The sequence below is a fragment of the Octopus bimaculoides genome, chromosome 12 (genome assembly GCF_046866305.1).
Source record: "Octopus bimaculoides isolate indiv1 chromosome 12, ASM4686630v1, whole genome shotgun sequence".
Classification (NCBI taxonomy): domain Eukaryota; kingdom Metazoa; phylum Mollusca; class Cephalopoda; order Octopoda; family Octopodidae; genus Octopus; species Octopus bimaculoides.
The window spans coordinates 44,958,050-44,972,606 of NC_142939.1; the positions used below are offsets into that span (position 1 = coordinate 44,958,050).

The window sequence follows — 14,557 nt, forward strand, 5'->3', positions numbered from 1 at the left end:
TGTCTATTGACAGGAAGACAAATACTGACATTGCACAAGAAATTGTCAGTATTGCTAGCGAATTACAACAGAACTCTGATGGAATTGTTCTTGGAATTGATTTTAGTGGTGATCCAAAGGTCAGTTTATTTTTATTGTGAAACATTCATCTGAAATTAATGATGGGTTTTAAATAAATTACAGATATATTTTTCTACACTAGTTGGCATTGAAAGTATTATTGTAACCAACCAGATAATGAAACGAGTTTTTGTATTTCAAGACAAAGTTTAGCATCACCTCACCATACAGAACAAAGAATGGATAACAGGCCGGTGAGGAAGATATTTTTCTAGTATATGAGTGACAGTTGAAAATTGAGTAATGTTGACATGTTCGATACTAAATTGAGAATGAAGAATCATAAACCATCATTATTATGGCTGTCTTTACTGATCAAAACTCTTAATTTGATTGGATTTTGACTGCATCCAATCAGATGAATTCATCCTTTTACAACTCACAAGGAACAACTTCAAACCTTGCTATCTATATGCAGGTGAACTGAGGTATGTAGCATCAAGTGCACTGTCTTGAGGCCACTACTTTTCATAGTGGCCTTCTCAGATATGTCCTTATCCACACAGAGAGCCACCCTTGCATGCTATGCAGATGACATTAAAGTCTCACAGGTATACAAAACCCTGAAGATGACACGAACCTGCAGCAAGAGTTATATGCAAATACAAGTGGGCTGATGGCAATAATATGTTATTCAATGCTGGACACTTCCAAGCCCTTCTCTGTTAGCAGACAAAATATATTATATCTGGAGGGATTGCAGTTCCAGAATCACAATTAATGACCTGAATACCACATGAGTAGTGAGGAATCCTTCTTTCTCTTCAGTTCCGTTGCCACCAGGATATGCTATGTCAATTATCAGGCAAGTTTTTGTCTTTTATTTTCACTACAACAATGTCAGGTTTTCAATATTTAATCTGATGGTCGCATTGAATCATTGCATCCTACAGGATTTTGCAATCCTCATTTAGCCATACCTGTAATTTAAAGAGCCACCTTGTCAAACACTATCACACTGGTTTTAGCTGATGATTACGTTTAGGGTACATGTGCCTGTGTCCTAATTAGCCATTTACATGCTAATTCAATGTGAAAGCAGCCTAGTTAATTGAACAACTGGAATACTCATAGATGAAAGCAATAAATTTGTGGAGCAATGGTTAGTGAAAAGGAATGTAATATATGTGGCTCAAAAAAGTAACTATTGATTTCTTAAGTGAGACACTTAATCCGATTTTTATGCTACAACTTAATATTGATCATATATATTGCTGTCCCCTCTAATATATAGTCAAATCAGTTTGGTTTATGTTTCAATTTGATGGACAAGTAGAATTTACTAATTGAGTCATCAACATTCCTTACAATGTTTACATTGACAGAAACCGTCAATTAATCAAATTAGTATTTTCAGATATTGTACAACTATTTATTTTGTTTTCAGATTAATGATGCCAGAGACTTTATACCAGTATTAAAGGATGCCAAGGCACGTGGCCTAAAGCTAGCTGTTCATATTGCTGAGGTTCATATATTTTTATTTTATATTTATATATCTTTTGTGCAGGTTCCTTACTGATTTAAACACCAATATCTCTAAAAGTAAAGTTTTTCATTAAGACTCTTCATTTACCTTTCATGCTTGTATCCATGTTGTAATTAGTAGACTAAATCAAGTATATTCGTTGAACATCTTAACAAGGAATTTTATTGTAGAGTCACTGTTATCATCATTCAAATATTTTTCCCTGTGTTAAAGTTTGCTGTTAATTTATTCCTATATGTCTCAGACCAAAATCATTTGGGAGATCAAGTTATTCTAATAACCATGATATTTTCTTTATTTAAGTATTTCATTTTAAGACTTCTTTAGTCTATCCTTATTTTTGCATTCTTTCAACTAGTATCAGCCTCACTACTACGTTTACCAACATATTAACAGTACTAACTCATATGATATTGACCACCAGCCTGCTCTTCTCATGTTTAGACCTAGTCATTTCTATGGACACTGTCTAAGGAATATCATTTTACATTCTGTCTCTTGGGTTTTTATTGTGTTGAGTCAAAAGTTTTGCAATATTTTGCTAACTTATTTGCTTTATTCATCAAGTTACAACAAAAGCAGCTTAGCATTCATGGCTTGCTTTCTGCATTGACAACACTTCATCAACCAAGAGAGGATGGAAGATTCAGTGAAGGAGTTCTTTGCCTTGAATGACAAGGACTGGTATCAGCATGGGATCAAAGAGCTAGCGTAAAGGTGGTTTCAGACGGTGCAACATGATGGCCTCTACTTTGAATGCTTTTGTTTTAACCTGACGAATAAAGCAAATATGTTACCTAAATATTGCAAAACTTTTGACTTAACACAGTATTTCAAAGCATCATCAACCAAACTGGATGATTATGACAAGGGAATTGACAAGACAGATGAAGAGAAGTCTCTGCTGGATGTCCACTAAACTTCCCTCCCCCTACAAAATATTTGAATGATAATAGTTTGAAAACAATTATATTTTCATCTTTTTATTTGCTTTAATAGGATAAGAAGATAACGAAGTTTGAATTGTTATATTTGAATTATTTCCATAGGCATTACTGTTTTAAACTTTTGCTGCATACATTTCAAACACAAAAAGCAAACTTGGACTGGGCTCATTTCAAATATTTTAATTAAAACGATCTCACTCTAACCAGGTACAAAATGCACCAGAATCTCAACAGCTTCTCCTTGTAGAACCAGATAGGATTGGTCATGGTACTTTCCTTCACCCTCATGTTGGGGGTACACAAGAAATGGTGGACTTGGTCAAATCAAAAAATATTCCAATTGGTAAGAGAAAAAACAATTTATCTCAGTTCTTTCATTTTGAGACAGTTTGGACTATTTAATTCTTTAAAATTAAAATAGTAATTTCGCACATAATTCTTCCTGAATGTAAATAAGTTATTCTGTGCTTTTCTTCAGAATGTTGCATAACATCTAACCTGAAATCTGGTACTGTTGCAAGTACAGACAAACATCACTTTGGATTCTGGTATCGACAGAATCATCCAGTCATCATTGCGGTAAGTTAATTAGTTATTTAATAAATTCAAAAATTTTTGTTTTTAATTGCGAACAAAGAACAAGGGTTTAAAGTTTTCTAGATGGAAACAATCAAGAGGTAGGTAGAGTTGGCATATTGTTAGCAGAGAAATGCATAGAAAAGGTAATTGAGGCAGTCAAAGTGATAGATGAACAACACGATGGTGATTTACATCTCTGTTTATACATCATTTCTTCTGTTAAAACTACCCCAAGTAGTGTCTCAACAGAAAGACCAGCCATTGAAGTTGACAGTAGTATAGTAGAAAACACATATATATGAAAGAAAGTGGAAGGCTGATGGTCTATCAGGAACACCCAGTGACTGACTGGTATAGTAATAGTATAATGAACAATTACTACTACAAAGGCAAAGGAGATGCACTAGAGAGCAGTAATTACAGAGGCACTGAATTGTTGGACTAGGTTATATAATTAATGGAAAAAATTATAACAGTAAGTCCCTATATTTAGCATTTGTTGACCTAGAGAAGGCTTTGACAGAGTTTCATTCTCTGTATTTGTGGAGGCTCTTAAAGAAACTAGACATAGTGAGTCATCAGTGTCAGGAAGGGCATCCGGCCGTAGAAAACCATGTCAAATTAGACTGGATTCTGGTGCAGCCTTCCAGCATGCCAGCCCTGGTCAAATCGTCCAGCCCATGCCAGCATGGACAACAGATATTAAATGATGTTGATGAAATGGAAAAAAGGACAAATAATTCATTCTAGTTTTTCTCACTGTACGATCATCTTTGATTTCACACAAGTCTAAAGAAGAACTATTGAAAAGCCATAGAATGGTAACCACTGCAAATCAAGCATAAGGTCTGTGTGTGAATCAGGTGTTTATCAAGGTAATGTGCAGGTAGTAGTGGTCTGATAAAAAATAACAGAAAAAAAAGAAAAAAATCATAAAGGAACCATCACTAAATATTATCACTCCAAAATATGAAAGTATTTGAGGAAATGGAAATTTGTATGTTTTAACCTTAATTTATGATAGATTTTGAGTAACATTTTCTTGTATTTATTTCAGACTGATGGTGCAGGAATATTCAACACATACCTTTCAAAAGAATATGGCTTAGTTGCAGAGGCATTTTCTTTGACAAAAGAGAATGTTTGGGAACTTTCTTACAATTCCATTGATTATATTTTTGCCAATGAAGATACTAAAAATAGGCTTAAATTGAAATGGAAAGAAATCAAAGGTTCAATTTAAAAACATTTTCCCCCTCATTTTGAAAGTAGCATAAAATAATTGTGAGGGCACGATGGTGGACTACTAACCTTATCGGTCTAAGTTCATATGTTACAATTTATCCACCATTCGAATTGAAACAAATGCTCTCCAGTTTTATTTTACAGTTCAGTGGTTAATGGTTTTAACAAATAAATCATTTATGCATTCAGAGAAGAATGCATGTAAAAGACAACAAAAAAAAAAAAATGTGAATTGACATTATAGAATAGAGAAAAGCATTATAATCAAATAAAGCAAGAATCTTTCACATCTGTATTTCCTAAGCTAAAATATTAGTTGGTGAGAATCATTATCATCATTTAACATGTTTTCCATCACATGTCCAAACCAATATAGTCTACTCTCTTGCATCTGATTCCTTCCATGTCCAACTTTCCTTATACAGACACATGCCTACAAGTATATGGTACATGGAAGAGAGTAGCCAAAATATATATATCCATACCCACAACTCAGGTGGAGTACATGAGTTGCCAGGGAAGCAATCCATGTATGTTTAAATAGAAATGGTGATGGAAATGGGGGAGGGATGGTGGGTGTAAAGGGTTTGCAAAATGGACGCTGTCTTTAGGATCTGCACAAATCTATTAATAGTCTCCTCATTGTTATACGAACTTTTAAAAATATGCATACCTTTTAGTCAGCATATTTATCATACAAACATTTATGCAATAAATGAGAATGAAGAAGAAAAGCTGCAGAGTCTGTGGTTGCCAAAGTAACTGTTCAGAAAGAAAAGAAAATGGTGATGAACTGACATGTTAATATTTCTATAGTAAATTTCTTTTTATATTCCATTTTGTAGACAATAGCATCGTTAGTTACAGATTGCCAATGGCACAATCATAGCATTTACAATAGTAAGAATGACAAAAAAATATCAAAACATTTTTGCTTGAAAGTACTAGTTTATTGGCTACTTGGTATACATGAACACACACACACACACACAATAGGTTTCTACACAGTTTTCATTTACTAAATTCTACTAACAGGCATAGGAGTGGCTGTGTGGTAAGTAGCTTGCTTATGAACCACATGGTTCCGGGTTCAGTCCCACTGCATGGCATCTTGGGCAAGTGTCTTCTACTATAGCCTCGGGCCGACCAAAGCCTTGTGAGAGGATTTGGGAGACGGAAACTAAAAGAAGCCCATCATATATATATATGAATGTATGTTTGTGTGTCTGCGTTTGTCCCCCCAACATTGCATGGTGATATAAGTTGGTTCAGTCAGATTAAGATGAATGCTAAAACCACATTGCTTTGTAACATTATAGAAATATAATACTTCAATTAAAGGAGCAAAGTTCAGAGCCACAAAAATTATGGCTAAGGCTCACATCTGTTGATTTGAAACTCAAAAGCCAAATGTAAAGAAAGAGTGGTGTTCATGCCTGAACAATTGTAAAACAGATTTATTACAGTTGAAAATGCCAAAAGTTAAAATTGATGATGATCATCATCATCGTTTAACGTCTGCTTTCCATGCTAGCATGGGTTGGACGATTTGACCGAGGACTGGTGAACCAGATGGCTACACCAGACTCTGATCTGATTTGGCAGAGTTTCTACAGCTGGATGCCCTTCCTAACGCTAACCACTCCGAAAGTGTAGTGGGTGCTTAAAAAATATAATTATAGAAATAGGTTTTCATGATAGCTAAATTTCCAAAGTTTTGTATGAACCATGTCCATCACCTACTTTCAGTTTTTAGTTGGAATTATGTTGCTAGGGGAAAAAAAAAAAACTGAGAATGTAACAACTTCACATTCTTTTGCAAGAATAAATCATTTACAGCAAATTTTAGTCAATTAAATTAAAATGATAAAAGTGCTGAGTAACCTCATGTTAGAAAATTGTACTTTTGAAAATAAACGTTTCTCTTTTAACCTCACCTGAGAGCTGAAGAGTTTTTCTTTTTTACAAATAAAATATCCATGTTCATACAGATGCATTTTCAGGAATTATGTCAATGCTATTTCAAATCCATTTACTGCAGGTGTAAAGTTAACTGCAAAGGGCATTCGCTGCTCGTGTTACATTGTCGAAACAGCTGAGCATGCTGCCATGCAACGTCACCTTGTCCACCATGGAGCTGTGCTGATAAACATACAGTTTTGCTTCCTTTTATATCACTGATATTGTGTAGGGAACCACCTGATTGAAAAATAGTTTATGTTTACAAATCATTCCAATTATTAATGGCACAACAAATTTTGAACTATATATATATATATATCATATGATTATATGTTAGCAAGCTGTATATCATATTTAAAACATATATAACTGTTGAAAGCCTTCTAACCTGGTATTTGTTTAGAGAAAGCATCACTTACAGATGTATAAAGCTAAAAAAACACACAAATATATTAGTAGCATATGAAAAACACACAGCAGAGGTGGTAGCATTCCTAAATCTGGATTTTTGCTTACTAGGGCTTCATCAGTAGCAGGTATCCAATGAATGCCCAGTGAAACTTGTTAATTGTTAAACAGTGATTGAAAGGCTACAGATGTCGCATTAAGCCAGTGGGCTCAATAAAAAAATTTTTTATGAGCAACAGAAGCAGTATTAGTTCAAATAAGCGACCTGTATATCATACTTTAAGCATATATACTGTTGAACATTTCTTGTCTGCTGTTGAAATATCTGAAATTTTTAGATAGGTGCAGGAGTGGCTGTGTCGTGAGTAGCTTGGGTAAGGGGAAGAGTACAGCTATCAGCTGAGTCCATCATCGAGATTGTGCTGCCTTCTTCCCTTAGCGGGGAAAGGAAGGCCTGTTTTTACTGCGTGGTAGCCATTTTAAAAGAAACGGTACGGAAGACACGAGCTATCCTCATTCATTCTCGCCAAATTGTCTCTCTTGCACACCACAACTGATGCTTCTTAGGCCCAACTTTTCTCTCAAGGTACTTACATTCTGTTGAGAGAGAAGTTGGACCTAAGAAGCATCAGTTGTGATATATATATATATATATATATATATATATATATATATACATACTTTCATTACAATGAGAGGTTGTTGTTATTGAGAGACAAATACAGCGAGAGAGAGAGAGTGTATGTGTGAAATATAGATAGATATCATTATACTAATTTGCAAGCTTTGACTGAAAGCACGAATAAGAGATACAATCAAGCAATGAGATGCACAGTTATTCTAAACAGAGGAAGCGTCCAATAAGCCAGCAAGTATGGTATACTGTTAGTAATAATTTAACCTTAAAAAGTGTGAAAAAGTATATATTGCATGAAAAAAACCATAAAGTCGTAGATGATATTTACAATTCCCCGAATATAAGGTGGTTTCTGTGAACAAATATTAGTTCCACGAATAAGCAGGGGTACACTATATGCAAAAGAAGTTTGCCAGTGTCCTGTGATGTGAGGACCAGAGACCTAAGAAGTTCTGGACTGCAAGACAGTGTGTCTGAGAACATTGTAATGGTATGGGAGAGAAGCATGTTTGGATTGTTGATGGTACATTTATACTTGGTGATTCTACTATGAAAGACTGCTAAATGTGGAGAATGTATGGGAGAAGGAGAATCTTTCTAAAGTGGACCCAACTGAAGGACCAGCTATCTAAGTTGACAGTAGCATGACCCTGATCATCATTGTTTAACGTAGGACGGTTGACAGGAGCCAACCACATAGAAGACTACCCCAAGATACTGTGTCTATTTTGGCAGGGTTCTTACAGCTGGATGCCCTTTCTAACGTCAACCACTCTGCAGAGTAGACTCAATGCTTTTTATGTAACACTAGCACAGGCGAGGTTAGTTTTGGCATGATTTTTACAGCTGGATGCCCTTCCAAATGCCAACCACTTTACAGTGTGGGCTGGATGCTTTTTATATGGCACCAGTACTGGCAGGGTCACCAAGTAACTTGCAAGACAAGGAATTTTGAGAGAGGCAGGGTATTTGAGGAAGGGAACTTGTGTCAGATGATGAAAGGTTAGAGTGATAGAAGGCAAAGAAAGCCACTGGCCCATCAGGAATTACTGCCGAGATGCTTAAATATCTGGCAGATGGGATATGGCCTACTTACCTGTATAGTTAATCAGGTTGTTCAGGAAGGAGTCATACCCAATGACTGGCACAGTGACATTATAGCAAACTGCTACAAAGGTAAAAGTAATGCCTTAGAAGTAATTATAGAAGCATCAAATTGTTGGATCAAGTCATGAAAGCTACAGACTTTCAAATCTCGCTATGATCAACTTTTATTCTTCAAGGGTCAATAAAGTAAAGTACCAGTCAGAAAAAGAATTGATCATCATTGATTATATTCTCTCCATAAAGTTTGAGGCCTTAATCAGAAATCAACATTGATGTTTTATGTTTTTCTCAATAGTTTACAAATGACATACCTTTAATAGCCCAGATTCTATTCTTATCATTTTTTAACTGCCATAAAACATCACCATTCTCAAATGTTTCACTTGATACGAACACTTCAAGCTTGGCAATTGTTAGTCCACATTCTAAAACAGAAGTTGAAAAAAGTAGAAGTGAAATTTTGGGTAAAAGGAACAGGCATGTTAACACATGGATAAATGTGCAACTTCATTTTAATTTCTAAGCAGGTTTAGTTAAGCTATGAAACTCAAACAACCACATTTTAAGAAATTAAGATAATTGATCAAACCCTGGAAGAGCAACAGGAAAAACTATTTATTTTTTGCAATGACTGCTTGTAGGAGTTGCAAGGTGAAGTTTATTACAATATATACTAGTATTTATGCTTATGTTTCAAAGGGATTCTTTGTTTATTATTGCAGCTAAGGAGACATAACTATCCTTAGTTCATGCAGTTTATCTTGAATTTGACAGGAATTTGACAGCTGGTTAATTCTTGGTAGTCTTTATTTAGCATCTAACAGTTTGCCAACATGGAAATTGATTAAGTGAGGAGGAGGAGGCAGGGAATTGATTGCTTAGTATTAATGCAATAAATACAAAGTTTGAAAACTTAAATGCTATAGTATGTCGCAGCAATACTTGAAATAAAGAATGGCATGTTAATAGTAAATATGTGAGAAAAAATTATAAGATGTCAGGAAAGAATGCTAAATGGACATTGGTGCATGATTGTAAGAGGTAGGTTTAAATACAATCTATGATAACTTTATTAGGCTTTTTGTGATTGCTATGTGATAAGTGACTAATAAGTTGTTGCTAAGTACACACATTTAGAAAATGAATACATTGATTACACAAATCATACTAGATTATTTTGAAAAGCAATAGTGGTAGTATTTGTTTTATATTTACAAACATCATTTACAAGCCAAACTAAAATAAACTTCTCTCACTAAACTTTTAAAAATCCAATCAAATTTGATTAAAATCTAAATAGTAATATGAAGCAATATAGAGTTGAGAAGTTTCCCAGCTAATATAGATAAATTTACAACAACCCAATTGGACAAGTAAAACTATCATTAAAAGTTAGCTTATCAGAAACAACAATAATGATAGCAACATACAGTCCTCCCACTTGTAAGAAAATATGCTTCAAAATAAACAAGCCATTCAAAATCTCAGCTATTTTAAATTTTCATTGATATCCATCAACAAAAAAAGACAATTTCTTGATTTGTGTCCTGGAATTATAAAGGAATCCAAACATTCCTGATCTAAAGTGTGTTTATAAAAGGACAGGAAAGACGGATGTGTCTTTACAAAGTAGAATGGATGTAATTTCTTTTGTGATCTCTACAGCTGTAAGGATCATAAGTTATAACAGAATAGGGTACTCAGATTATAATATCAAATAGATACACAGTAGAGTTATGATACAAAACTACAGTTCTAGTTGTTTTGACTAACATGAAGAACATAATAAAATTAGACATAAAAACATTTCTATTTGAAGCAAAAGTAATGCCAGCTAATATAGATGTTTCAACAACTATCCATTAAGTAAAATATCAATAAAAATCAACTTACCTGAAACATCAAATTTCCAACTCACTTCACCAAATTCACAACCTTCAACTCGAGATAAGTAAACCTTTTTCCAATCATTTTCTTCTTTGCGAAAAATATCTTTATAAGAGAATAGTAGCGATTGCCAACAATGAATTTCTGATTTACTAGAATAAGGGCGATAATAAATATCGTTGGCACAGCTATATTTCACATACAAGCATTTAGATTGCTGTTCTGCTTTATCTGGTTTAAAAATATAAGGTGTGTGCTTCTTTGTTTCACCACGCTGAAGGCGCCAAGCCAAAGATCCAGTTGTTCTGCCTTGTAATTCATCAGACTTGGGTGTTCTATGAGATGAGAATTCAGTAAGTTCTTTGGTAAATCTAGATGTTATTAATTCTTTCCTTTCTTGTGATAAATGAAGACTCTGCTCTGTTCGTATTTTTTCCAAAGTTTGTTGGAGCCATTTTTCACTTACTTTTGTTCTTTTCTGTTTAACTTTCTCATGTTGAACAGAATATCGCCAAGTTACATCTTGAGTATCATCTCTTGAGAACCCAATAATGTAGCTGATCTCAACCTTCCATCCTGCTTCATACAATAAAGGTTTATCACAAACATTTTCACATGGATCACAATGGAGCCAACGATCTTGACATTCTGAAAAAACCTCAGTCCACACATGGTCTGTCCAGCTAACCACAAGACGAGCTTCAAATCCCATGGCCCTACAACATAATGTAAAGCAATTTGCCCATTCACCACATCTACCTTGTCTGGTTTCAAGCAATTTTTCAGGACTATTATACCTAGGGAACCGAGTAATAACATTGCATAAAGGGCATGAATATAATTCCACATTTCCAGCTTCCCAGTAGCTTTCTTCTTTGTTAGGATGATCAGAACCAACAGCTATGACATCTTTACAACTGCAGAATGTACACGATTGCTTGTCAACCCATTTGAAGAATTTATTTTTGAACCAATCCAAGAGAACAATAAGTAGACAATCTTCCAAACTAACTGCATAAGAACTTTCAGCATCACAAATTGACTCTAACTTTATTTTGGCTTCTTCCTTCAGTTCTGCTGTTGGGATTATTTGACGTGCTTTGTTTAGTAGACTAAATTTTTCATACTGCCGTACTTTTTTCCCGTACATTAAAAGTCTGGAATAAAAAAATTCCTCATTCTGAAAATAAAAAATAAATTTATTTATAAAATTTATGAAACTTTCCTAAGAAAATATAAATTTAACACGAGATTAAGATGACAATATTCTGTCATATAGATCAGTTCAACCCACCCCAACATAAAAACTAAAATAAAGATTAATCTGCCAATAAGGATTATAATGACATGGACAGTGATTACAAAAGTGATGATGATGTTAATGTTTGAGAATGTACACTGATATTTAAGTTTGTATAGTCTGGTACTTTAAGTATCTACTACATGTTTTAAAGAATTTCTATTTAGCTATGATTAAAATGGTATCACTGTTTAATTAAATATACAGCTAGAACAAATAAAAAACCCTCAATAGGGTTACTTGAAGTAGCAGCTAAATCTATTTTGAATCATATAAAATCATATTTGAAAAACACTAAATATGCTATTCCTCAATATAAGATGGGACAGCCACAGTTGTAAGGTCTTTGATCACATGTCTTCTCAATAGCAGTTGATTTAAAACTACTCAACAACAACAAACATACAGCCATAAGCTGACTTAGTTCCAGTGATCATATGCTTAACAAGTGATTCAGATAAAACTAGCAAAAATAATGTGAATAAACAAAATAACAAATGCCTGTTGATCCTGTGAACAACAGTTTATGTACCGTTTGCTGAGCTATACTTGTTATTGACTGTTTTGGTTCAGATGGATTTTGGAATGAACTTGTCACTTGTTTGGGTTCATTTTCTGCCAACACAGATTTTTCCTCTGATTTCATATCTGTCTTCATTATATTTTCAATATACTTTTGAATTCTTATCAAATCAAATAGCATGTCTGATTCAGGTAAAGTAAGAAATTCATCATCCTGCAAAAAATTAAAAGAAAGCATTTCTTGTTGTTTATGTAATCAGATAGTTCATGTATGAAAGGGTGTATATATATATATATAACATTTAAAACTGATCGTTTATATTTTAACAATGGTTTACTTCACACAACACAAAGCCTAAAAGGATTGGCAATCTTCAACAGCATGTCCATCTTCTTGATTTACCAACATTTTAAATTGAGTAACCCTTCATTTATGCCCACATTTCTACTGTCTCAAACACAATGGATTCTTTTCTACCCAGGACAGCACAGCAGAAGTAGCAACAACTATAAAGGCAAAGATACTCTGTAGAGAGGTAAATATAGAGGCATCAAATTGATGAATTAGATTATGAAAGCTAATGAAAGACTAATGAAGCACAATTGATTAGGTTAAAGTCAGTTAGACAAGATAAGGCAAGTTTATGCAAAGACAGAATACAACAAATGTTTTCTTGGTGGGACAACCGCAGAAGTACTTAGCTGGAAGTAAGCCCTACACTCAGCATTCATAAACATAGAGAGTGCTTTGGCCGGATTTTGTGCTTTGTAGCATAGGGTTCACAACGAAAATGAGAGAGAGAGAGAGCTGTGCATGCCATGTACATTCCTTTCACATGTATATATAGATGCATATCCGGGTACAGGACGTAAAAAAAAAAAAAAAACGTGGACTAAAAAGGAACGGGAACATAAACAAAGCACAAAAAACGGATTGTCTGTAAAAAAAAAAGTCCGTTTTTTGTGCTTTGTTTATGTTCCCGTTCTTTTTTTGCCCACGTCTTTTTGACGTCCTGTACCCGGATATGCATCTGTATATACATGTCGATGTAGGTATGTACATATATGTATGTATATATGCATATGCTCACATATCATTTGTATTATATATATATATATATATATATATATATATATATATATATATATATATATATATATATATATATATATATTTATATATATGTATGTGTGTATATATATATGGTATAATTAATAGAGCAAACAGTAAACTGTTGTCATTATTAGTACGCAGTTTCGAATGTCGGAGCGATGAGCTACGATACAATCTCGTCGGCTCTCTTTTACTTGTTTCAGTCCTTTGACTGCGGCCATGCTGGAGTACCACCTTTAGTCGAGCATATCGACCCTGGGACTTATTCTTTGTAAGCCTAGTACTTATTCTATCGGTCTCTTTAGTCGAACCGCTAAGTGACGGGGACATAAACACACCAGCAATGCTAGGGAAACAAACACAGACACACACACATATATATATATGGTAATCTTCAAGTTTAGTGGGATAAAAAAAAAAATTCAAGGGAAATAACTGAACGACTTACCAGTATTATCCGTTTTCTTCTAGCTGTTTATAAATAAATCACACCATAACCCTAACGTCAATCAAATCACGTGTGTGATTTATTTATAAACAGAGATGTACGGAGAATAGTGGTAAGACGTTCAGTTACTTCCCTTGAATATTTTTTTTTATCCCCCTAAACTTGAAGATTACCTACACATATACATATATATATATATATATATATATATATATACATATATACGACGGGCTTCTTTCGGTTTCCGTCTACCAAATCCACTCAGAAGGCTTTGGTCGGCCCGAGGCTATAGTAGAAGACGTTTGCCCAAGATGCCACGTTAACGTTCTTTTGCTTTTATACATATTATATACATATATGAAAGTACCAAGCATATAAAAGGAAATAGAAAAAAGCTAACCTCTTGGAAGCCCATTGCTAATAGACAGTTAAAAGCTCCGTCAACAGGCAAGATTTTTTCTTGTACAATCTGGTTCCCGATACGAAGGCGACGGTATTTCTTCTCCCCAGGGTTGTCTGTTATATTCTTACAAATCCTAAGTAAAACACGGAATGTATCATCAACCACGCTTTGTGGATTGTCACATATGTCGTTTAAAAAGTCATAATTATATCCATGTGCCATATTAAACTTTGGTAGATATGTATCAGCTATAAAATAAAGCAGAAAAATCAAGAGTTTTGAAGTTATAAATATATAATACACATCAAGATTTTAGAAGCGTCAGTATATGATTACGTTTAACGTTTAGGTTAAACTATGTCAAGGGACGTAATTCTATTTTACTCTTT

At 34.1% G+C, this 14,557-nt stretch overlaps 2 protein-coding genes across 4 annotated transcripts in view; one reads left to right on the plus strand and one right to left on the minus strand.

Moving 5' to 3' along the window:
* LOC106870933 (N6-Methyl-AMP deaminase) overlaps positions 1-6,316 on the plus strand; it is a 16,997-nt gene extending 10,681 nt beyond the window's left edge. For both annotated transcript variants that reach the window (XM_052972164.2, XM_089360989.1), the window contains exons 5-9: positions 1-119; positions 1,508-1,588; positions 2,764-2,899; positions 3,035-3,135; positions 4,193-6,316. The exon at positions 1-119 is cut by the window's left edge and continues 178 nt beyond it. In XM_052972164.2, the coding sequence (XP_052828124.2) occupies positions 1-119; positions 1,508-1,588; positions 2,764-2,899; positions 3,035-3,135; positions 4,193-4,378 (623 nt within the window). In that variant the 3' untranslated portion in view covers positions 4,379-6,316. The remainder of the gene's footprint in view (positions 120-1,507; positions 1,589-2,763; positions 2,900-3,034; positions 3,136-4,192) is intronic.
* LOC106870946 (peptide-N(4)-(N-acetyl-beta-glucosaminyl)asparagine amidase) lies at positions 5,309-14,530 on the minus strand. 2 transcript variants are annotated; one of them, XM_014917188.3, is made up of 5 exons: positions 14,166-14,530; positions 12,214-12,417; positions 10,388-11,561; positions 8,806-8,919; positions 5,309-6,579 (listed from the first exon to the last, which is right to left on the minus strand). In XM_014917188.3, the coding sequence occupies exons 1-5, from the start codon at positions 14,388-14,390 to the stop codon at positions 6,413-6,415; spliced, it is 1,884 nt and encodes a 627-aa protein (XP_014772674.1). In that variant the 5' UTR covers positions 14,391-14,530; the 3' UTR covers positions 5,309-6,412. The 2 variants fall into 2 exon arrangements, with proteins under 2 accessions (XP_014772674.1, XP_052828122.1); XM_052972162.2 differs by lacking the exon at positions 14,166-14,530 and adding an exon at positions 13,766-13,870.
* Between the last annotated feature and the right edge of the window lie 27 nt (positions 14,531-14,557).

Excerpts from the sequence above, each read along its gene's own strand:
- LOC106870946 (XM_014917188.3), bottom strand. The coding sequence starts at position 14,390 with ATGGCACATGGATATAATTATGACTTTTTAAACGACATATGTGACAAT. Across the intron at positions 12,418-14,165 it reads TAGCAATGGGCTTCCAAGAG|GATGATGAATTTCTTACTTT; the intron begins GTTAGCTTTTTT and ends AATTTTTTGCAG. Across the intron at positions 11,562-12,213 it reads CAAGTATAGCTCAGCAAACG|AATGAGGAATTTTTTTATTC; the intron begins GTACATAAACTG and ends TTTTATTTTCAG.